This window comes from Electrona antarctica (assembly GCF_951216825.1).
Source record: "Electrona antarctica genome assembly, chromosome: 15".
Lineage (NCBI taxonomy): Eukaryota > Metazoa > Chordata > Actinopteri > Myctophiformes > Myctophidae > Electrona > Electrona antarctica.
Window position 1 is genome coordinate 8,601,791 of NC_136796.1, and position 25,533 is coordinate 8,627,323.

Genomic DNA, 25,533 nt, shown 5'->3' on the forward strand with positions numbered 1-25,533 from the left:
AAAGTGGTGAAGTCAAGTGGTCCTTTAACTTCTAACCTTTGGTCCACCCATTTCTGGGACATGTTAGAATGGTCCACATGGTCCAGTGAGAGGGGGAAAGCCCATTGTGGGGGTTTCTTTTTCTATCACTAAACCCGGGTGAAATTCACCCAAACACCTGCCTGTAGAAAAAAAAGCGATGTGGGCAGGGAAACAAACATACCTTCTATGATGTCACGGTCACTGAGCATCATGAAGCTACCCATGGACCCACCCACCTCAGACATCAGCATTATGAAAATCACATAAACATAATCCAGTTTAGTGTTCTAGAGTTAATCAATGAAAATAATTGACTTGTGCTTGTGACTAAATAACTGCCGTTTCCATTTGGAACACAAGTTCCATTTCCATTTCCTACAAAAGGAAACGGTACCAGGCAGGTAAACGAGGTACACAACCATTTCACCAGAGCCAGTATTGCAGATGTGGTGCTCCCTGCTTTTAAAAGTAAAGTGGGCAAAGGCTCATTCATTTATATAGGAGCCACACAGTGGAACAGCCTGGAAACCAGTGTTAAACTGACCTCCAATTTGAGGACATTTAAACAGAAGACTACTGGAAAAGGTTCCCCTATAAAGGGTCATCTTAGAGGGATGGATAGGGTCGTACTTGTGTTGTGTATGTAATGTATATGTACTGTTATGTATTTGTGATGTATTTTAAAGTATTGTTCCGTTCAGTGTGAGCGGACCTCAGTGGAAATAAGTCTTTGGACTTTTCTGTGTAATCCTTGAATCGCTGATTATAATTATAAATATTATGATTGCTTTTCTAAATAAATCAAATCAAATCAAATACCACATGTTTTGGACATAATTGGTTTCCGCCGACATTTCTGACATGTACCCTTCTTCTAGAACGAAAGCAAAAAGCAGACAAGAAAATGTATGAAATCATTTATTTCCAGTAGAGGTGGTTGTGTACATCTCCAGCATATACGCTACTGTGCACATAAGCATCATCATCATCAAGAACATTAGGATGTACAACAAATTGTGGTCATCTCTCCTGCTGTCTCGCACACACACAGGACCTGTGGCTCTGTGGGGGAATCGAACATGTGCGCTGGTATTACACACCTAAAAAGGCAGATCTACTGCGACACGTTGTGAGCTTATAGATCAGCCATTTCCATGATGCACAACCAAGCATAAATCAGGCAAAGAAGTGTTGACTTACTTGACTATCACTCTCAATTAGTTTCAAGTACTCAGTAAATTCCAGTAAGTAATGGTGTTGATTTAAGCTTTGCTACCATACTGTAGTGCCCGTGTTTCATCCCCCAGTAGCAACAGTCCTCTGGTGTGAGATTAGTAGCCTCATCTGTAACCTCCAAAAGTCACCACACTTGGGAGATTTTTAGCTCTGGGATTTGGTTGCATACGTTTATTTGAATTGCCGGTGGATTGGGGCCGTTTCTTTTGGTAAACCATCCCGGTCGGTCGTGTGAATTCACATCATCACTGCAGAGTGTTCTGGCCCCAAGCGCTGGGTGGGCGTTTTGCAGAAACCAAAAGTGGAAGAGCCAATCGGCATCTCTGAATGACAGGGCCCTTGAGCAAAGATGCAAATTGGCTTTTCCTCTTTTTGGTTTCTGCAAAAAAAGAAAAAGAAAAGTGTAACTTTGTTTGCTGTGTTTTAATACCGATTTAGTATGAGGCTGTGGGTACTGTGGCTGAAAATCTGACTTCTTGAAACAAACTACATAACATGCAGCACTTCAAAGTGTTGCTTTTCGTAACATTTTTGTAATTTTATGTTGTGCTTGCTGTGCCAATCTGTGGTTTTGTCCACCTGTTATTCTCTACAGTTTAGGTCAAAATGAAGTGTGCCGTTTATATTCAGCCATCCATAGGATCATGTGAATACATGCAATATGATGTTGGAAAATGGGTTACAACACACCCCTAATTCCACCGGCACCTCAGACCAGGGATGGTAAACCTTATGTGGCCGAATTACGTTGTCGTTTGGCGACTGGTGAGTTTACAAGATGGGTAGAGAAGTAAAACAAACCCAACAATAAATAAATAAATGTAGATGCTTTGTGTTTCTCCTCTCTCTTACGTTTTGACATTATTCTGATCAGGTTGTTTTTTTTTTAAAAACCTCCCTCATGGGTAAATAAAAAAAGTGAACGGTGAAGACGGGTGATTTAAACTTAAGTTGCGCCCGGTTGTTATGCATTGAAAAACATCCAATCTAAAACCTCGGATCAGCTATTCTTTGGCACACAACACAGTGTGCGACCAAGTATAGATCGGGCATGACGTTGTAAGGACTAGGGGGACTACATACGGTTCAGGTTCTGTGGTGTTCAGTGCAGACTTGGTCTTTAAGGTTGTGGAACAATAAAAACAAAAGTTAAAGAGATGGGATTTAAAAAATATCCCCCTCGCTCTCTCATTCTCACCCACATCTTCCCTCCATGCTCTTCAATACATGGGCAAACTAAACACGGTTATTATCACCATGCCGACAAGGGGAAAACAAACTTCATGTGACTACAGGTAAACAATAGTTAATTAACGACATGAACCCAAGCATTGGGCGGCGTCTCACAATAGGGTGAACATTCGGCCAAAAAAAAAAGGCCAACAAACAATCAGCGAAAAGAGCTCACATGCGTCTGGGAGATCTTGCCATTTTCGCCCCATGACGTACAGCGAAGTATATTATAGGGTTTATTTAAGTGGATACGTCTCCAAGAAGGGAAAACGACAGGCGTCATGCACACGCAGTCAGTCTTACATGGTGTGCACACACACACGGTATACACTGTTCAACCCAGAGGGACAGTAAAAATGTAAATTAAAAAAGTATTAAGTAACCCATATGGCAACTTTCAAAACCCACAGTTTACGTGTAACTTCAGACGGTAGCAACACAGGCCAGTGTTCACTCAGAGGACCCCACAGAGCTTGCAGGTATTAGATGCTTACTGTGTGTGCCGTCATTTCTCCACACCTACGGTTTGCAGCTGAACACAAATGCATTTATCAGGTTTAATGCTAAATGAGAGCTACAAGCCCATATGGCAGTGGTAACTACACGCTACACGCTGTCATTCTACACGACAGCGTCCAGAGAGAGCCTCAACTAAAAACTATAAAAGCTGTAGCAGTGTAGCTCCATAAAAACATATCGTATACGTCGAGTGGAAACCTTATATATAATATATTTTTTTAAAAAGCAAAAGTAGCAGATCTACAATGTTGTAGATGTGCTACCTTTGGTGTTTTTGTGTGACGCTGTAGTATGATCAAGTAGGGCGTTCATTTACGAAAATAAATATGGAGAGATGATGTTTCTGCCCGACAGCAACGATATGGTTTCTGAGAACACGATCAGGTAGGATGACACAGCAGGTTTGACTGGACATCTTCACAATCATTCATTCATTCGTGTGTGTGTGATGATGAGAGCATGACAGACGGACAGTTTGAGGCCTGTGAGCCACAACGTCCAGAAATCACTATGTTTTCTAGGTCTAGGACAGTGATTCTCAACCTGTGGACCGGGGAGAACAAGTCGGCCTGCAAAGATTTTAATGATAATATAACATTAATATCTTAACCCAATCGGTGCCACCCTCGAGATATCTCATGAATAGCTAGCTATTTAATCCATCTGTGCCAACCTCGACATTACGAGCTTTGATTAAAGAGCACACGCCCATGCACTTATTAGTGGTTTTTGTGCTCAGAATGGGATAAAGTACCATGTTAATAGCTTAATGAAACATCAATCTGAGGTCGCGCTAAGAACATCGTCCACGCGTTAGTTAGTACACAGCCTGGAGTGAGGCTACACTACAGATATGGAGGGCTATCACTTCTGGGTCGGGCGGATGTGGCTCTTCTTCATTGCTTATTTCGCACATTTCTCTGGCACTGGCCTCACGATCCCGCCTAGAGGGCTGGGCAGGATTGTGTAAAAAAAAAAATTATATATATAAAAAAGAAAGTATTTCTCTAAAACCCTGAAAATTTGTTTTCATTGTTGATACCAATAACAAGGAACTTAAAAGTACAATACAGTAGTTCCACTGATCCAAGCCGGAACAAAATCGATTGATCATTTAAAATAAACTAAATAATGCAACCATCTTAGTCAGAGATGGTGGAGCCGAGAAAACAATTTAAAGATTTTCTAGTGGGCCCAGATCCAGAACAGGTTGAAGACCACTGTTCTAGGATGCTGTGATCGGCCGCGGCGGGACCGTCAGTCCCTGTCCCCAAGTCCCCAGGACTTTTGTGTAATTCGATTAAGCCTAAATGTCTGACTGTACCTCGTGCCGTTTACATTTCGGACAAATATATTCATTATCAATGTCCAGATATTCTCCAGCCGGCTTCCGTTTACACCCAACATTAAAGACTACACGCGTACATACATCACACAGCAAGCTGCCATTAAGAGCCCGACCGGTGGGGAATGAAAATTAAACCAGTACGTTTTTTGAAAGAAATTATAAAAACTGGTGGGATTTTCAAAAATAGCCAATGTCTTTTTTTTTATTATATATACACCATATATATATATAGTATTATTACCTATAATGCCAAGTTCAAAGTGGTTAAAACTTGAGACAAATTGGCTGCATGATTGCTGATACAGATGTAATCCAAAACGTCCAATAATTGCCAATGAATCAGCCAGATCGACACCTCGGAAAAATAGGGATCGCCATCACCATCGCTTCCTTGTAATATTTACATTTAGCAAGAAGCACTGTTGCCACTGGTTTTCACAGCTGCCATGTTAAAACTTCCCCGCTAGTTGAAACGGAAGAGTTCTACTCGGTTGTGCACAGTGTCGCACACGTCAAACAGCCCAACTAGATCATCTAAATACACTGTGCGTCTCTCAGGCTGTTTTTACATCCTACTGGGCCCCCATGCCCCACCGGGACCCATCTTAAAGCCAGGTGTGAACTAGCATGGTTAAAGGATTTCTCAACATCTGGTCCAGAGCCCACCAGGGTTACAGACCAGTTAAGGGTCTAATTAAGACCCCCTGGGTAGTCCCTGAACCCCATGTTGAGAAGCAGTGATCCAGGGAACACAGAACAACAACACAGCCCAATGCTCAAAATGTTCCGCAGGCAAAGCAGCTAGAGGATGCCTTCTCCCATATATGTATATTATATACTATACGTTGGCGGATGGAGGTTATTTGTACTTTTACTGGCCTTTGTAGGGGTTGTGTTATGACTTGGAAGTCCCCCTATATTTGTAGGGGACTGTTCAAACACCCCTCCCCCACAAAAAAAAAAAAAACAAAAAAACGACATAGCTCATCACAAGTGCCGCCTCCGTCACTTCCTTTAAAAACTCACCTCCCTCCTCTTAATGGTGTTTTCAATATGAAACAATGGACCCACCCATGTCAGATTCTAACATTTACATGGCTTAAGCTCAGTCTCTGTGCCTTTATCCGTCCCAACCACCTGAACAATGGAGAGAGAGAGTGAAGAGGGAGGAAGTTATGTGTGTGTGTGCGTGAGAGACAGAGACAGAGAGAGTCTTCTGCTCTGAAAACAAAGAGGATGGAGTGTTAGTGATGTGGTCTCAGCCCTTCTCCTCCTCAACGCTACTTCAACACCAGGTGCAGACCCTCCCCCAATTCATCTGCAGGGAGAGACGGAGACAGAGAGAAAGGGAAGTTGTGTTCAGTTCACAAAAGACCAGGATCTATCGAGCACCAAAAAGTTGGTGGACTTATTATATTGTTACTCTTTGAAAACCTTGCATGACCAAAAAGGTTACTTTTCAGAAAATGGAAATAAGAAAAACCTATGTTCCAGCAGATCCAATGTAGCTCTTGTTAATATAACCGTTCATTGGTTAAATATTTATAAAACCCACAGACACACACAGCTTTCAAATTGGTGTGTGGGGTCCCTATTCTGGGCATGCCATTTTTGCTATATTTTGCACGATGCTGTCAAATGACGAAGTATAAAATAGGCCATTCATTTATATAAAAAAACTAAACAAAACATAAGATTACTGCCTGACTGCAGAAAAATGCTAGGCCTAGTGGCATTCAAATGTAAACATCTAACAACAACAACATTAAACATTAAACGTAGAACATTAAAAGACAGCCAGGTTATAGGTGGCACATTGCGGGGACTCACCTTTCAGAATGTGGATCAAAAAACAGCTCTCGTCGGGCAGGTTGTAAACCATCTGGTCACTGAGCAGGATGTGGATGCCGGTGGGACCCTGGCGGTACACCTGGTTGATGTTCCCCAGTGGAAGGCTGCACACGCTGGCCATCTTACGGATGAGCTCCGCTGCGGTCAGCTCCTCCAGGTACAGAGCATGATACACTGATAACACACACATTTGGATTAATATACTTGTGAGGACAGGCGTCGACACTAAGGATTGCCCACCTGCCCCTGGCTGGTAAATAAAACGTTCGGGCAGGTGGAGCTTGCTTTCAGGTTGCCCGACCGCGCAAGTGCTTTTTTGAGAGGGGACGCAACGGTCTATAAACACAACACGAGATATCTGTATAAACATCTGAACGTGGCAATGTGTAAAATAAGAGCACTGTTTACCTATAATGTGCCGTTTTCACTGTTGCTAGAGCTACACAAATAACAAATGTGAACCCATAGTTATAGCTAGGTATTTGGCATAAGAATTGAGGTATGACTTTTGTTTCATAGCACAGCCCCAGAAAGTAAGAAAAGTAAGTGTTACATTGAATGGTACAATTTTACATATCCTTTTATAATGGACGATTTACTTCTCCAAACCTCTAATTGCCTGATTAGATTTCTTAACTAATTCATTACCTGCCAGAATTGTTTCAGTCTGTGTCCAAACTGTCCATTCACTGCCATGGTCATTTCAGTCTGTGCCCAAACTGTCCAGTCACTGCTATGGTCTTTTCAGTCTGTGTCCAAACTGTCCAGTCACTGCTATGGTCTTTTCAGTCTGTGTCCAAACTGTCCAGTCACTGCTATGGTCTTTTCAGTCTGTGTCCAAACTGTCCATTCACTGCCATGGTCATTTTAGTCTGTGTCCAAACTGTCCATTCACTGCCATGGTCATTTCAGTCTGTGTCCAAACTGTCCAGTCACTGCCATGGTCATTTCAGTCTGTGCCCAAACTGTCCAGTCACTGCTATGGTCTTTTCAGTCTGTGTCCAAACTGTCCAGTCACTGCTATGGTCTTTTCAGTCTGTGTCCAAACTGTCCATTCACTGCCATGGTCATTTTAGTCTGTGTCCAAACTGTCCATTCACTGCCATGGTCATTTCAGTCTGTGTCCAAACTGTCCAGTCACTGCCATGGTCATTTCAGTCTGTGCCCAAACTGTCCAGTCACTGCTATGGTCTTTTCAGTCTGTGTCCAAACTGTCCAGTCACTGCTATGGTCTTTTCAGTCTGTGTCCAAACTGTCCAGTCACTGCCATGGTCTTTTCAGACGGAAATCTGATTTTGAAGACCATTAAATCCCGGGCCGTGAACCGCAAGTAAAAACAGCGGTGTAAAATCTCTCGCAATCTCATTTTAATTCACCAGAAACATACATTTTGTAACCGAAACCAGCAACGCTTTATTTATGAGCCGTGAATAAAACTTGTTCCCGCAATCTGGGAAAAGAATCCGAGATAACTCGTTTTTGCTGAAACGGTTCACTGCCGGAGGGACCATTTCCGGTTTATCGATCGCCCAGCAACAGAGAGCTATTCGGACGTTAGATCAGAACACGATACAACTTAATTCATTAAAAACCTAAAAACTCGTCCTCTCGTAAGGACATTGTCCTAGAAGTGTCTATTCATCAAATTCTACTAGTATATATACACTTGTGGGGACATTTGACCCTCACTATACAATACTACTAGTACACAAACTATCCAGCGTGGTGCTGAGATACACCAAACCCACACATGCGTAATAGAACACTGCTAGCCAGGCAGAGAGAGCTGTTGTACCGTATAAATTGGACGGGTTGGTGTGGTCTCCATTCTCACTGTTACACCGTCTCTCCAGCAAGGGGCTCTCTGTTGCAGACTCCTGACAGACGTACACCGTCAACCTGGGACGCACTGACCTGTGTACACAACACACCCCACAGGGGTTAAGACTCAAGAGCAATAAGCATTTTGTGAGCAACGCCATTAGCCTCCATATTATATAAGCCAGCAGTTCACAAGCTTTTCTGGATCTGGAAAAATCCAGAAAAGCGTTGAAGGAACAGCTTCCGTCCCGAGTGTTTTCATCGTTTAATTCGCCGTTTTGAATACGTTTTAAGACGTACAGGGTTTCCCTCGGACAGAGTGGGATAGGTGGTGGGAATAATTATAATCTTACTGTTTTGCCATTTGGGGCCGCAAGCCCGCAATATTCACACAAATAGCCATGGGTGCTATACTTTGCTGACTGCATTCCCACGGGCTACACAAAATATCTTCATTGAACATAACTGATGATAGCTGCAATTTTCGGTGAACTCCCAGAATAGTTTAGGCTTGAACTCATGACATCTCTCGGTCCGACGGGAAGAACCATCATTATCATCTGCTACAGGGATTCTAAACTCACACCACCTTGCTAAATTAAGGGACCCTCTTGGAGGAAATGCCCGATATCTTGGAGAAACCCTCGTTTCTAGAAGAAAATATTTGTGGTTGGTTGTGGTCGACCCACCTGGATTTCAGGGCGTTGTAGAGCCTGATGCCGTCTGCTGGCCCACAGATCTGGACCAGGTCTTCTCGTGTCAGCTTCAACAAATCAGAACCTGCACAGGCAGCCAAAAACCATATATTTATTAGACGTTAACAATTATTTATGAACAAAATGAAATAAAGATAAGGGGATATATTACGGCTGCACAAATTGGTTAAATGAATGCCAAATAATACTGTGTAAACAGTCTGTAGTCAAGTTATTTTGGGAACAAAATTCCCTCTCATCTATTCATTTCCCTCCCATCAATTCGGCATTTTATGCTAAGCTCCATATCATGGGAATTCATTCATTGTCTAAACCAGCGGTTCTCTTTTTTTTTGCCCATAACTCAGAGTGTATAAATAGAACCCCTAGTATACAAATCGAACCCCTAGCATACAAATGGAACTCAAATGGATTGTTGCAGGTGTGTGACGACAAACGCACTTTGACTGGAACCTCACTATCAAGAAAGAATGTGACTGATCCTTTGAACCAGCCCACTCCCCACCCCCAACACCCTGCCGCCCCTACACTTCCTACCGTCAAATCCCTCCCGTTCCTTTTCTTAAACTGCGTTGTGTACCTGAGAAGTGAGAGAAGACTCGTGCGTATGAGTTGAAGCGATTCTTCAGCAGCCATTTCTGCGTGTCCTGTATGGAGGCGGTGGGACTCAACTGCTGCAAGGTGCCAAAACACAGAAGCATCAACACACCGGACCACAATGGAAACAAGCACCTCTGGGCTTTTTGTGTTATCTTTTTATCATCATTGTATAACTGTACTATTTGCAGAGTGTTAATAAAGTATTTAACCAATGATCATTAGATGTATACTCTCGCGTGGCCAGACAGCTATTCCACAATCTCCAAATGCTATATAGTCTGGAACTACACCTCCCGAAAGCTGAGAAGTGAGAACATAAGCTGTCATCTGTTCGTAATTTCAGTTCACAGAAATATATTTTAAAACATCTTACCATTTTAGGTTAGAATTTCTGATATTTCTGATAAGCAGCAAGCCATTATACAGCCTTGATTATTTAGATGTATATTGGGACACATTTGAGCGACTGAAAAGACATGATCATTTTCAGAGCTTCCGTTGCACCAGACTGTGTGTGATGGAAGCATTTGAACATTGTGGGAGGCAAAAGTCTGGCTCACGAGAGTGTATAAAACATGTGTTTGTTGTGTTGAACTTTATGACCGACGTACATACCTCTGATGAGCAGAGGCTGCTAGGGTCAGCCACCTGGTGGTTGGGTGACGACGACTCACTGGAGGACGACAGACAGCTTTTAGAGAGTGTTGGAGAACATCAATGAGATGCAGAGTTTAAATGTACACACTTTTGTATTACTACACATTGTAGGATGGAATCAAATTATTTGTTTCCATTTGTACACTCTTAACCACCTTAAGGTCCAGGTGTTATTTTGTGCAAAAGTGCATTATTGGCTATTTCCCGTAATATAAGCCCTCAACGGGGGTTGGGTTTTTGTGCTTATTCGCTTATTTCCATCAAAATAAGTAGTAAAGTGTGCCGCTTGGGATACTATTTACATTATGAAGAGGGGATATATGCAAATGAGCGATGGAAATAAGCGAATTAGCACAACACCCCATAGCCCCATTCAATTCAATGCAATTCAATTCATTGAGGGCTTATGGTAGGGGAAATAGCCAATAATGCGCTTTTGCACAAAATAACACCTGGACCTCTTTGGTGGGGACGTAACTACAAATAAAAGGTAAGAAAGCCTTCTAGTATGGAATTCTCCTTTAAGCGCAGTTCGACGGGTACAGCAGCATTGATTGCCCACAGCTGGCCTACAGGGCGCCGCTCCATCTGTAGCTGACGTGAAGTCCACGTACCAGGTCTAACGATAAAAGCGATAAAACCGGGTTCCGGAAACGGAACCAAATTCCAAATTTGATGGAACCGATTCTGGTTCCCCAGACAGTGTTGTATCTTATTCCTGCAGTTCCAGATCCCAACACTACTCACAATCACAAGTATAGTAACACACACACACACACACACACACACACACACACAATTTACCTGTCCAGTACGGTAGAGGCTGTGTAGGTAGAGAGTGGGGCGGAGGTGAAGGAGGGGCTAGCTGCCTGGTTGCTGCTGACGTAGGCAGTATCGGGCCACGGAGAACACTGGGACAACACACACAAACACACGTTCATAAAGGCCACAGTTACATGTGTGCGCTCACACACACATACACACACACACACACTAGGTGCGTTCACACCGGACGCGATAAGAATCAATCGCCATTCGCCAATCGCCAATCAATCGACATTTGGGAATCTGGTGTGTGTTGCCAGTGTGTTTGTTGAACACAGTAAAACAAGCGAGCACAATGCTTGTTTACCAGGGACAGGCAATTCTCTCTTACTAGAACCATTTACCAAGTGTTGAATGAATCTCTCAGAAAATCCACACACAGCAAACAAACTAATTCTCCAACTCCAACATTGGATATTTGCTCCATTTGCTTCAGTGAAAACCGCTGAAGTTGAACATTTTTCAACTTGCACAATTTGCGGTTGCACATAGTGAATTGTATCGCTCAATAAATTGTTAGTGTGTCCGGTGTGAACATACCTCGACTAACCACTCAAACTCTACACCTCATTGACCACTAGGGGTCCCCCAGGGGTCTATGTATACTTTGCTCCCTTCCTTTTTTCCCCATACACCAAATCCATTTGCTGAAAATAGCCGATCTACAAGCTCACAACATGTTACCAGCTCAGTGGCCTTGTTATTGTGTCCGCCCTGAGATCGAGGTACAATCCCCGGCCTGGTCATACCAAACACTATTCATAATGGTACCCAATGGTACTCGCATCAAGGTTTGGGGGCAAGTCCCTGTGTGTGTGACACTAGCATCATCACTTCTCTATCAAGCCACCTCACACTACAGAAACAGGAGATAAGCTGTGGGCCATGTGGCTTGGAAAGGCCACTTACAAGCTCCTGACACGTTATCAACTTGTAGATCGGCTATTTGACGCAAATGTTCTCCTTGCTCAAACTAGGGGCTCTAGGGCTCCTGTAGTGAACACAGGACCAAACTACTCTGGTACTAGGAGAGTGGGGGGTGGAAGGGTGGTGGGGGTAGGGGTGTTTGGCAATGGGGGAAAGGAGACCTTCCTGCTTAAGAGGCAGCATCTACCCCCACTCTAGTCTACAGCAGAGGAGAGCCTAGCTAGCAGCCTACCGTACTTCACCCGTCTGTGTGGATAGAGTGATAGGTGGAGGAGGAGTGAGTATGAGTGGGACAGAGCAGGGTGCTTACACTGCCTCTCTTGGCCAGGGAGTCGCCACAGTCGGCCGGCAGCGTCCGTTTGCTGGACTTTTTCAGCTCGTGGTCGCCTGCGTCGTCTATGATGGGCTCAAGCCTCATCTACACACAGACACACAGGCACATGTTAGCCAGCCAGCACCGCACCGCACTGCGCCGTGCACACAACAACACACACACAACCAACACGCACAGGCTCTCCGCGCACTCCTTCCCACCCGGACATAATACAACACCGACGCCTGCTATGAGTGTGTTAATGAACAAACAATTGGAAAAACTTAAACGCCGGAAATGTAAAATGTAACGATTCAAACAAATTCTAATTCTAACTACAAGTGCAATGTGTTCTGCATGTTTTTGCTATTTAAAAACATTATCGAATATTATCGAAGATTGTCCAATTTGTAAGATCGAAATTTAAATGTAATTTATGAGCCCTAGTGTGTGTTGTCTGTCTGTTTGTATGTGCGTCCCTCGAGTCATGGACAGGAACAGAGAATGGTTAGCGGAGAGCGTGGTTTCGTTTTAGAGCGTTGTGTGTGTGGTGTTGTGTACATGGGCTTGTGGGACTGTGCTGCTCTTTTGTGCGGTTTGCTTTTTGATTGTTCCCTGGCTGGAGCTCACAGGCATCCTTTTCTTTTGTGAGGGGAGACAGAAAGACATAGAAAGAGAAATACAGACAGAGAGAGAGGCGGGGAGTTGTTGCAGATTGTTCATGGATTAAGCTACTCCCAAGTGAGGTCTTCCACACCGTTGAATCCATAATGCAACATCTCTACTCTTGTGTTGTTGGCTTTGGATATTCAGAAAAATACAACACCCCTCCTCCTAAACTGTGGGGTATCTGCTGTCAGACTTGCATGCTCCATATGCACAGCACTTCTGCAATAGGTCCTAGAGCTGGTTAATACTAGAGCCATACTACAGTCTTTCAGACCAGTCTTCAACTCAGATCTAGGGGAGAGGTCTGGCTGGTTCTGGTTCCTTGTTTTCAACAGGGTGACGGGGGTCTGTGTTTGAGGTCATACTGACCTCTGATAGGATAGTGGTGTCGTAAGAGGGCTGGTATTTCTCCTTCTCCTGAGGCGAGCGCTTCTCCATCTTCTCCCGGTCAGTTTTCTGCTTGCGGTCCGCCCCCTTTGGCTGAGGGCCGGGGATACAGAGAAGAGGAGGAGGGGTTAGAGTGCTCACACTGGACAAGGCATGTCTGTAAGAGAGGCTAAACATTTTAGTCTAGTTTTTATTTGTTGACGAAATTGTCAATTTTATATATTTATTCATAGCTTAGTTTTTTTATGTAGTTTTGTCAGTGAAAAAAGTAGTCGACCAACACACACATACACACAATGTGTGTGTGTGTGTGTGACTGTGTGTGTGTGTGTGTGTGTGTGTGTGTGTGTGTGTGCGTTATTTTCTTCATAGTTTTAGCCTACAACATTAACACTGATGGCGAGGCCAGCTGCTTGGGAGTAGCTTTTACCTTGAAGACTTTGATTTGGCAGGAGGCAGAGTGCAGGTGCTCGGTGTGCTCCTCGCTGTCTCCCATGGTGAACGTGTCTATCTGGATCCGGAAGGGGACTCCCTTCTCCCCGCCGTGTTTCCTGGGAGTGAACTCCGTGCTGATACAGTGCACCTGGTGGTCACACGGTATCACAAGACATAATAAAAAACGCCATTGTGTCAGCAGCAACTACTGTACATGTTAGAGCCGACACAGTCATTACATACGCCATACGGTAATCATTAGGCCTGTCACATGTATTACATAATTGTCTAATCACAATTATTTGAGATAACCGCAATACTTTTGCATAATCGTTTCAATGTTGAAAAATGTTCATAGATTTGCAAATTTTTTTAGATCCAGCGAAGGGTCAGAAGCTAGCCTGCATTGCGTTTATGGATTAAAGAAAAATAATCTACACGCTCATGTACAAGCTCACAACGCGCCGTGATGCGACGTGTTGCGAGCTTGTAGATCTGCCATTTTCGGTGCACGACAGGATTTCATAGGACATGTTGGCTTCTATAGAATCCAAATGACTGAAATCAGTCGTGGCGACTGAGAACTTTGATCCATGCGTTTACCTGTACAAAGACAGAGGCTCTCTTGGTGATGTCCCAGAGGAACTCGGCGGCGTTGAGCGCCGAGGGGTTGGTCTTGGGCTCTTGGATTCCCACCGACATGGGGATATCTGTCTCACACACGCACACACACACAGATATGAACACCAAGCTGCACACATAAGATAGTCGAGATCAAATCTGACCACATAATAACTGTGACATCCTGTTTTGAATGTGGTTCCGGAGTTGGGTAGCATATTATACCTCCACCTCCTCTCCACCCACTCTCAATTCTAAAGAAAGGCATAAAAAAGGGGGTGTACGTGATCTTTCCGTGTTAACCTTTGGGGTGCCACCCCCAATAGCAGCCCTTTTGTGACATATATTCATATTTTGAATTCATCATTTTAATGCCAAAAGAAAAATCTGCGGTATACACACTATATCTCATTTTGACGGGGCAAGACCATAGTATTGGGACAATCAGTCCTGATGGTGGCGGTAACGTCACCATTATGCCGATTCTGACCAAATAGAGCGAGAGAGCGATGACGACTACCGGTTTGCGATCAAAATATCCGGTAGTATCTTTGCTACTGTGCAACACTATTAGATGTCCGGAATGCTAAGCTATCATCGTATTTTTCATAACTAAGTCAAATTAAGCTCTAATCAAGCCCAAAACATCGCATTTTACGCATCGCATTTTACGCAGCGATGCATGCGCGATCATGCACGTGCGTGATCGACCATGCACGCGCGGATTTTGGCCGGTTTTAGGAACATTACATCGGCCGTTAGCCAAATTAGCCAAAAAATGGTACATTTTGCTACATTAAGGTCCCGATTAGGCTCCCGATTGACAGCCCGTCAATTCCGTTAACGGAAGGTTTGGATTTATTGATTAATTCCGTCAATCCCGTCAACGGGAGTTCAAGGGTTAAAATATTTAACTCTTGCCGTGCCGCGCACACGCACAACATTGTTGTGCGTGTTGCGTTCCATGCCTGGCCGCCTCTGCACAAAAAACACCGTGGAAATGCGAGCGCTCTACCCGCGGGGCATCGAAGATTTTTCATTGAGGTCCAAATATTGCCTAATTGCCAATCCAGGCGCGGATGGAGAAAAGATTCAGAGAAAAATGCCGCTAAATATCGCCCCCCTTCGCGGAATGAAATCGTCTCAAACACTCAATAGCAAACGTGATAATCAAAATAAAATATAAATTATCAATTAGACAGTGTTCTATATACAGCCAACCCCTAACCAGTTGAAGAAATCACAGGTTGAGGCTTTAAACTTGGCTTATGACATTTCTGAGACCATTCGTGTTTATGAAAGATGCTAAAGTTGTATTCTGACTATTGCTAGTTTGATCACTTGAAATACTCTTTTAATCATAATAGAACTAATGATATGCAGAAAATAGCCGATGTACAAGCACAGGACCCCAGGAAGACCCCAGGAAGACTAGAGGCTCAGTCATGTGTTTCTAATGGGGATCGTTCAATAAACATAAACACGCTTGTACATCTGCCATTTTTGGTGCGCAACATAATTTCATAGAAGACATGCTGGATTCTATGGAATCCAAATGACTGAAACCAGAATCAAAATGTACCGATGTCCAGCAGACGATCTCCCGGGCGGTTCCACCTCCAGCCTTCCAGCTGCTGGTGCTCAGTGTACTGCAGCCGGCGGTCGTGGAACACCACCCGGATTATGCTCTGCAAGCACACACGCACAAACACACACACACAGTATTATGTATGCACCAAATGTTTACCAGTGTATTGTGTCTAAAGCCTGACTCTTCCACTCTTCCACAATCCAGTGTACAGATAGATTGTTAGGCGGCAGGAGCATTTGAAAAATGTGTCAGCCAACAGTCAGTCTCACCTTCACCAAATTGTTGCTGAGATCTGGTAACTCGCCGGCCTTCCTGTTGTCCAACATGCGCACCTCATAAGACTGGCCTGAGAAACAGGACGAGTTGAGGGACAGTGGGACAGAGTGGGAGAGAGCCATCAAGACATCGAACGTGCATGTTAAGTAGCCTCTAAGGTAAACTGTTAGTCTCTCTAACACGTGAATGAATGTGCAATCTCCTTCAGAAAATGGCCACGCCCCCCCTCGCAACATTCCCTACTTGCGGGACGAGGATTTACCATTCTGTCCATACCGGGTTGCAACTCGAACGCAATGTTCGACACGGCAACTTGCACGCTGTAGGATGGGGGCGTGACCATTTACTCAAATTATTCTGCAATGGCCTAAAACACAAGAGACAATGTAGGCATTTAGCAGATCCTCTTAACCAGCACAACTTACACATGTCAAATCAATGTAAATGGCATGAATCCTAGTCAATAGTCACATAAGTAGAGGGCAAAGAGAACAGTGTAGTGCTTCAAAGAAACTATGATATCAGGTCAATCCTAGCATACTGTATGTCTAATAAGATTAGGCAAAGGTCAGAGCTATGCTGGCATATGCCACACCTGGAGGAGCAAGCAGAGGGGCATAAAGTGCTGGATTTACACACTGCTGTGAGGGGCTGGGTACAGAGAACCGATGCCAAGTTGCCAACATTCGGCCTATTTTCACTGCTGCCTATTTTCACCCCCACTCTAGCTTTTTATAAAGTAGCCTACTTTGTGCTCTTCAACGAGATCAACTTCTCAGCGGAGATCATGTTGGTCTGGAAGGACACAGCACTGCTCAAAAGGGTGAAAGACCATGTCTATGTGAAAGACAGCTGCGAGAAATTGATAAAACGCGACCCTGGTCCTAAAACTTTTTATACAGACGGAATATTCGCCGGCAGCATGCAAACATGATTGACATTATGTAAGGTTCATTATTTATTTCCGTGCTCCGACATTCGTCCCGTAAAACACGTCCCATTGTGCAAACACCTTTACTTTTACTTCTTAGGTTTATCTGCAAAGCACCTTTTTCTTCATTTTCTATATTTACCGCCCAAGGCCATTAGCACCTTTCTCCTGTTTGTTATCTACAAAGCACAACATCAACGGGGGCTGGAACAAGTCACGACCGTGTAGTGCAGACAAGCGGCAGCGTGCTGTGCTCACCTTGGTTTAGGTACGTGAGTGTCTCGTCGTGCAGTTTAACGGCGGGCGACGTGGCAGCACACATCACATACTGGAATGGAGGGTGTTTGGTCTCTTCGTCTGGAGGCAGGCTGGAGTCCTCCTGCTTAAAGATGGGCAGGGCCAACACGTCACTGGAAACACACACACACACACATACACACACAGAGAGAGACAATCAGTGGTGGACGATGACAGAGGACAGACAGAGATGGAGCTAAAACCCATATGAAATGACCATTCTGTCGCCTCAGACAGTGTGCAGCAGCCTACAGGTTCCCCATTAGCTTCCTTAGACAGTGGTCAACATGTATAGCTGTCCTGGCCGTGCATAGTAAAGAGAATCATGTAATGTCGTCGCTGCGTCAGGCAGAAACCTTGCATCTCCATATATTTCATCTTTTTATTCTGCAAGCTCACAACCCACCTCGATGATGCGATGCATTGTGAGCTTTTTAGATTGGCCATTTTCACCATTAATGAGTCTAATGACAAAAGGGACGCCAGGCTGAAAGTGGTTATTATATTAAGTGTGTGTGTCTGTGGGTTTTATAAACAATTAATTCACCAAACAAGAAACTTACTATACCAGATCCACTGGATACATTTTTTTTTGGATCAAAAGTTTTGGACAATACCAATTTTCCACCCGACAGGGACGATATACCAATTTTCTCCTGACTAATGAACTACAATGAGTTGCACTAGCATGCATTCCCTCAAAAGTGAGTTTCAAGTGAGTTACTCGTGTTTGATTCTGTTAATATGCACTTGTGAGCTACTGCCATCTCCATGTGAGCCTGCTGGCAACACGGCCACCCAGGCCTCTTTAAAAGCCAGGAGAAACCCCCTTCGTATGTGCCATGGAAGGGTTTTCCTGTTTTCTGGCAGATTTCCCCAAAACACTTAAACCTTTGGAAGCCGGGATTCTTCCCCATGAGCCCTCCTGGCTGAGAGACTCATAAGGGCTTCTCTGCAACTGTGCAGAAGGCATGCCGTGACGGCGTGGCCGTGCAGGTATGTAGTGGAGTGAATATTTAAGTGTTCATTTCCATTAGCAGTGGTATGAGCTAGTGCCTAAACAATAATCTACATTCTACAACAATGATGATGACAAATTGACATTAGGATCACGTTGTACGGTAAATGACGTAGAGTGAAAACGGGAGGAGAGTAAATAGGGTTTAAGTGGTTAATATTGGAGTGAGTCCAAAACTGAATTACTCAAGACAAGTTCAGTTATTCGATGGAATTGACACGGCGGCACTCAAAAAACATATAAATGGCTACCTGGAGGACAACTTTCCTGTTCTATCACTGACCAAAGCAGGTTATTTTAAAGGTATATTCAGTGATTTGACTTAATTCAAATATCACTTTTTTTCCCCCTACTATAGAGTGTGCTGACCATATAAGGAGTTCCTCCCTGTCCCCAGTGAGCCGCTGGGGTCAAAAAACCCTAGTTTCAGTTTTGGTGGCGGGTGGGAAAACCTTCATCCAATCAGGATGAGTGGGGCCTTCCTCCAATCATGATCGAGTGGGGGCGGGCCTTGGTGCACATGCTGTTGGCCTGTTGCACTTCCCCCCACTGTAGAGCGTGTGCATGTGCACATTTTGTTACCGGGGCGGACTGGGTGGTTTTCCAAATCACCCAATTCACTGAATGCTCCTTTAAAGTTAATTTAAGGATTTACGGTCTGCTCTCCTAGCTGGATAACAACTTGCTGGAGGGGGGGGGGGGGGGGAGGGTAAGCAGGGCATAACTGGAAAGGGTATATGATTATCACTCATCATGCTGGAGATGCAGTTGAACATAAGCCACTTTACAACAGTAATGGTGTGAAGAGAGGAGACATCATTAACGCGTGCTTGTCTTTTTCTTTTAACACAGCACCAAAACAACATCTGTTGTGTGCTTTGCTTTTACACAGCATGCCGGCGTTGCGGAAACTGAGGCATGCACAACAGCATTCAGCATCCAGTTCTGTTTTAAAGATGTTGTGGGTAGATTTGACACATTTGCAACTAGAGGTGGTCCGATCAGGTTTTTTGGGACCGATCCCGATCACCGATTGTTTCTCACGATCAGCCGATACCGATCTTGTGCTTAAGGAGAACTTTTGAAAATTTCCAAAATAATTATGTCAAAACCCACGTCAAGACTGTTCCTGTGTGTGTGGGGAGGAACTGAGGAAGGGGAGAATGTTTAGGCCTGTCACAAAGATGCCTAGCAATATTATACTATATATCTGATTGACTTTAAGTTTTATACCACAAAGATCGAGGTATAAAAGATCGGTTTGTTGGGGCCCGCTGGCCTTGTGGTCAAGGCGCATGCCACATATAGGCTCTGGCCTGACAGCACGTTGCGTGTTCGAGTCCCGTTCATGACAACCTTTGCTGGATGTCTCCTCCCGTCTCTCTCTCCCTCTTTCCTGTCAATCTTTACTTGTATCTATCAATAAAAGGCAGAAAAGCCAAAAACAAATATTTAAAAAAAAAAAAGTTTGGTTTCTCCAGATCGGGTAAATTGGCGATATCAGGTCATATGGAGTGAATACCGGTATCAAATATCGATCGCCGATCGATCGGAGCACCTCTATTTGCAACTACTGGCCTTAGGCAATAGTTATTACTGCCGTTATTTTACAAAATTCCCTACAAAATGGACTGAAAATGTAGTAGAATCACAGCTCCGGTACTTAAGCATTTTCCTTTACCGAGCAACAAAGGCTGCCTGTTATTCCAAGTAAGTACAGTAAAGGTGTTAACCCACTTGTCCAAAAGATCATTCTAAGCTCACATAATGTAATTTCACTCTCCCTTTCTCTTTCTGATAAACTCACACAAAGACAGGTGTAGACTTTTGTTAGCTTCTAGAAAGCTGGCTGAACAGCAGGAAGTAATCATAACCATCAATTTGTTTAGTTGTAGTGGGTTTCATTCCATATACTCATGCTGTTTTTTGACATTTTAGTTATACATTAAACATTGTAAAAGGTATTGACTTTTATTTTTCTGTTTATTTTTGAGCGGTGCAGCCGCTCCTATGCACAGCTTTGTGTGTATGACTGTCTGTCTGTCTGTCTGTCTGAGCGAGCACGGAATGTGCTCATATGATTGGACATCATGTTGTTGACATCATCAGACGTCATCATTGTGATGAAAGGCACCACTCCCTCACACAAGTGTGATTTTTCTTATTTATTCGTTTAATAACTTGCCATTATACTAAACACTTTTGGCTGCATTTTTGTATGAATGGTGTTATAATACATTTATAATTATTACCTTTAAAATTAGTCTCACAAAACCGTTGTGTGCTTAAAGTAAAGCACCTGTTAAGGCCCATGCATGCATACTCAAGTTTTTAGGTGTACTCACAGCGGTGGTTGGAAAACTACAACATGACGTCACTTAGTTGGGTGACCCAACACATCTCTGTTTTTACTAACCGACAACACCTAAAAGGTGAGTAGGTTATCACCTAAAACTGGAGTATGCGTGGGCCTTAACAGGTGCTTTTCTTTAAGCACACAACGGTTTGTCAGGGGAGAACTGAAGTTAGTATTTACCTGAAAACCAGTATAATCAATCTGTGTGCTTACTCAACACTTGAGGGACCCGACGAGAACTGTACTTTGCGGTAGAGTAGAGCAGCAATTTTGAATGGACTTCCTTGTCTATCATTTACTAAGTCTTAATGAATCAATGGCTGAAGCATTAGCTTATCTACTCTTAGTCTTGATACAATTGATTGTCATTGTTCTGTTCTCCTAATGCCACAGTTAACCAACATATCAAGATGTAAAATAATTTAAAAAAATCAATCACTGAATAACTATTACCTTGTTAAGCCCTCCCAGACATGCTTCAGCTGCACTGACTTGATTATCAATCCATATACTGAGTGACCAATCTACATGTTTTTGCTTTTACGTCTGGAGACTAGGACACTAAGACAGGCACGGCTCCTCAGGAGACTTGGCTCAGATCTGAATCCATTTGATTTGGCGTTGGGAACCCGTTGCGACCGCATGCCCTTCCTTGCTGACGTCGACCCCAGGCAGGCAGGGTTCAAACCCACAACCTTCGATATGAAAGGCATATGCTCTAACCGCTACACTAGGGCGGCCCCCATACTGATCAATCTAAGTCTTCTTCTTCTTCTTCATTAGGCCAATTATGCAGATACTGACCAATCTACATAATTGGCCTAATGTTCTCAGAAGACTTTTTGGTATGCATAAAGCCACACTAGGGTGAGAGAACTAAACAGCACAGATAACAATCAATCATAGATAAGAAACACAAACTCAAAAACACACTTTGTAGTTTGTTGCCCTCTTGCTTGGCAGGTGCATGGACACCAGCTTGTCCTCAGGTCACCCTGACAAATATTGCATAAGTGTCAGGGAGTTCATAGTGGTGTGTGTGAGAGTGTGTGTAAAGACCCCAGACTGCAGCAGTGTAGCAACGGTCTCCAATCCATGCCAAGGATGGAAGGAATTTGGACCGTGGTGTCACACTAATTGAAGCACTCCGTTACTGGCAAGTCTGTGATGCCGGCGTTTCTATAACCAAGCCAATGCTATAAAAATAACGTTGACAACTCCAAAGCCATTCTTCCAATACCTCTCTATGGACCCTTTTCCAACTAACACTCCATGTCAAGCCCTGGTCTTTCAAACCCTACCCTGCATACTTTAACTTTATTGAGTCTCAGGCTCTCAGCACATCACTTTCTCTCACACACTCGCTAATATGTTCCGTGTTTATAACCCTCCCGGGGTGGATGCCCGGCCGGTGCCAGTCACAGGGTGCCAGTCACAGGGCAGCCCTGTTTATCCCTACTGCCCAGGAAACTGCATCGGCTTCCTGAAACCCGAGGAGTAAGCTCCGCTGACACACAGCGAGACATTCTGTTCCTACTGTACCCACCTTGCTGCTGACGGAGTCACTCCAAACATGCACCCCAATCAAGACCCTCACTCACACATGCACTTTTCTCCCTTCCAACTCATTTACACACGATTTAAGTATTGCTAAACTCATCAACTATCTGTGGACTCATGTGGTCGCCTGTGTCACATGCAGATAAACGCACATTAAAAGCAGATGGCTGGAGAAGCCGCTGATAAGAAGACAGCTGCACATCCTGGGAACTTCTCACCCACATCACACAACATGACCTCCCTGTCCTCTCACAACATGACAGTCAGTAAACAGCACACAGAATTAACTGGTTCAGTAGATGCTGACCTACAACAGCCCCCACCCACGCATGTATAATGGAATTCCAGACAAACACTTAACTAAAACTGAATCCCAAAAGGGCTTTTAATTATTGTCTAGTGTTTAGATGAATCTTCTGACCCCAGCATGACCACAAAAGGGAAAGGGATACTGCCCACCCAGACTCCCCAGAGTATTATTATGGCCAGCTTATTTTTCCTGGCACATGTCAACTTGTCAGAGTAGACATGTAGACAGTCAAAAAGCGCAGTGAAGAGGAAACCTGTTCGGCGAGACAGAGTGAGAAAGGTGGCGACACATGGACAAAGCACACTGGAAATAATCTCCACATTAACGATGGGCATATTTGATACAGATCTGGTATTTGTTTCATAAGGCGGACACTGACTGACAATGCTCGTGAGACAATGTGTGGGTGATACCATCGTCGTACATCATCCGACAACCTATCGTGTGCCACGGGTGCTTATGGGAACCTAGAACCCTGCTCTGGTGATACAATGGCTCCTGTGAGGGACAACTGGGTCTCCCTTTCCTCCAGTGCACCAATAGTCTGTTCCCGTCTTCCCTACACCTGACTGGTTCTCAATGTGGGGTCCATGGAACCCTCAACAAAATCACTTACTTGTTTTGCTTTTTTGGGGGAATTGTTGACAAATCTCTTATGGGGGTCACTTCTTTGTCCCTGGCAGAGACAATCTTTTCAAATGGGTGTGCGTATCAGTTAGGGGGTCCTTGAACCACTGTTCAATCAACCCAGGGGTGTCTTATGTGCCAGTCAATAGTGCTGCTAAGAAGATGCCTGGCTTGCCTCATCACTCAAGAAAGACATCCTTGCTCTTAATGTGTGTGTGTGGTGGGGGATTTTTGTCTTTGACCCGAATCACGCCACCCTGGACGGAGTAGGAGAAATGTCTCTTCCCACATCACCTACAACAGTACCCACTACCCGTCCCATACCACTAAAAGAAATGGACCATGGCAACAACAGATCTTCCCAAACTGAATCTCTGTGGGCTACACACAAACACACTTTAGTGCACACAAGCAGCAGAGGGAACAACCTGTACCTTTCATCTCCTATTTGCCAAGTGGACATGACAGTGTTCTGGCCTGATGAACAAGGAAGAAACCATACAATGCATACTGCATGCTAACACACTACAACATGCTCTGACCTCATGCTGTAGGCGCCGGCCCCCAGCTCCTGTCCGATGCCCGACAGGCTGGCATCGAAGTCGTGCACCAGCCCCGACTCGATGGCGGCGTCGTCCATCTTCAGCACCCAGGCCATGGCTCCCAGCTCTTTGTCCTCAGCCTCGATTCGGAGGGCCGCCAGCTTTGCTTCTTCGCTTCAGGGGGAAGGAAGGAGGAGGAGGTTCTGATCAGCTAGCGGCCAGGCGCACTGCAGCCGCAGCCCGCTAAGCTGAAGGTGGAACACGGCGAAACTAAAGTTAAGCTGCTGCTGCAGCTAGCACGGCTAGCTCCTCCTGTGGAAGTGAGGCAGGAGGGAAACCGATAATAATATTCCATAGAAGCTCGACGCGGGTGTCGCCATACTGTCTTTTTATTAAGCGAGATTCCCTTTAGTACAATGAATCGAGAGGCAAGCCGTGCCGTGTCACTCACACACTGTGAAGTTTAGCGTCCACACACTTGGCTTGCTTGCAGGGTTATGTCGGTTGTGTCATCACTCAGCATGCTAACCGTACAAAGGAAAGCGTTAGCCCATACGGGGCTAGCGTTGAAGCTAGCGGGCCAAAACACACCGCTCCCCGGCGGACCACCACCAGGCTAGCTCACGGCGGTTAGCACAACAACAATAAAGCCCCCACCCCCAGGAAGAGGCAGAGAGGCCGGGTGTTTTTATGCCGCGGCTGCGGCGTCCACCGCATCCCACCACGGTGCTGCCTCCTCCTGTCTGCCCGTGTGGCGGTGGTGCTCAGTTAGCATTAGCATCAACACAACTTGTTGTTGATGTGAGGACTTCACTGGAGGAGGATGAATAGAATGTATATTCCTCCTTTTATTCCTTCCTTCGCTTCGGCGCTGCTCCCCGAAACCTCTTTTCTCCTCTTTTCATCGCGGTTCCACCACCACCCTACTACCAGTGTACTCCATTTTATTATATTCCCCCCCCCAAACAAAATGCCACGGCTCCGGGACCGGGGGATGCTGCTGCTGCCGTGTCGTGACGAACGTACGTGGTTCTTCTTTTTTCCCTCCTTTCTCCTTTTATTTATTTTATTTTTCAACGAGCCAAAGAAGAAGTGCTGCTGTTAACGAAAGGCAAGGCAGCATCAACATGGCTCCACTCCGCCGACAGACACACAGCAAGCGAGACGGTCCGTCTGTCCTGTCCGCCCAGCACCCTCTGCTGTCTGGGGGGAAGCCTGCCTCTGTCTGCCCCGCTGGATGGATGGATACTTCGTCCGTAACACGGTGTGAACACAGGCGATCTACCAGCTCACCACGTGTGGCGGACGCGGCGCTCTGTGAGCTTGTAGATCCGCTATACTGGGGGGCGCGGCACCGTCGTACGAACGTAGCATTAGCATGTGGCTAGCAGCCAGCCAGCAGCCGCAGGGAGGGACGACGGGCATCGCAGGGTGGCGATTGGCCAATCGCACGGCCTTGCGCCGCGCGTGACCAGGGGCACAATCGGCGAGAGGCGCTCGCTCGAGTGGCGACAAGTACAACGGTCCCAAAAATGCCCCAATTTGACATTCAATTGATTGATTCATTCATTGAATCATACTTTAAACTGTATTAACAGTTTGCAGGAAAAAAAACACATTAAAGTACAGTTCAATACAAGGTCTGCTATTAGGATTTAAATCAAGGAAGCCTATTGGCTTGTTTCCATTGGGATTGGGGTCCTCTTCGTCAAACATTTAATGACAAATATATCGAAATTATATTATAATATATAATATTATTAATATTATTTGAAATTAAGTAAGAAAGACATGGGAAAAGTTCCCAGAAGTTATCTGGAACTGGTGCCTTTCAAATGCAGACTGC

The 25,533-nt window shown here is 44.7% G+C and overlaps 1 protein-coding gene across 4 annotated transcripts; it reads right to left on the reverse strand.

The window, feature by feature from the left end:
- Positions 1 to 926: 926 nt before the first annotated feature.
- ubp1 (upstream binding protein 1) lies at positions 927 to 25,103 on the reverse strand. Of its 4 annotated transcripts, none has more exons than XM_079522697.1 (15): positions 23,688 to 25,103; positions 17,236 to 17,387; positions 16,040 to 16,116; positions 15,762 to 15,867; positions 14,162 to 14,268; positions 13,554 to 13,706; positions 13,106 to 13,216; positions 12,065 to 12,172; positions 10,807 to 10,913; positions 9,961 to 10,018; positions 9,326 to 9,419; positions 8,719 to 8,809; positions 8,004 to 8,122; positions 6,188 to 6,382; positions 927 to 5,675 (listed from the first exon to the last, which is right to left on the reverse strand). In XM_079522697.1, exons 1-15 carry the CDS (start codon positions 23,801 to 23,803, stop codon positions 5,638 to 5,640), a joined length of 1,632 nt encoding a protein of 543 aa, XP_079378823.1. In that variant the 5' UTR covers positions 23,804 to 25,103; the 3' UTR covers positions 927 to 5,637. The 4 variants fall into 4 exon arrangements, with proteins under 4 accessions (XP_079378823.1, XP_079378822.1, XP_079378825.1 ...); XM_079522696.1 differs by having other exon boundaries at positions 9,961 to 10,036; XM_079522699.1 differs by lacking the exon at positions 12,065 to 12,172.
- Between the last annotated feature and the right edge of the window lie 430 nt (positions 25,104 to 25,533).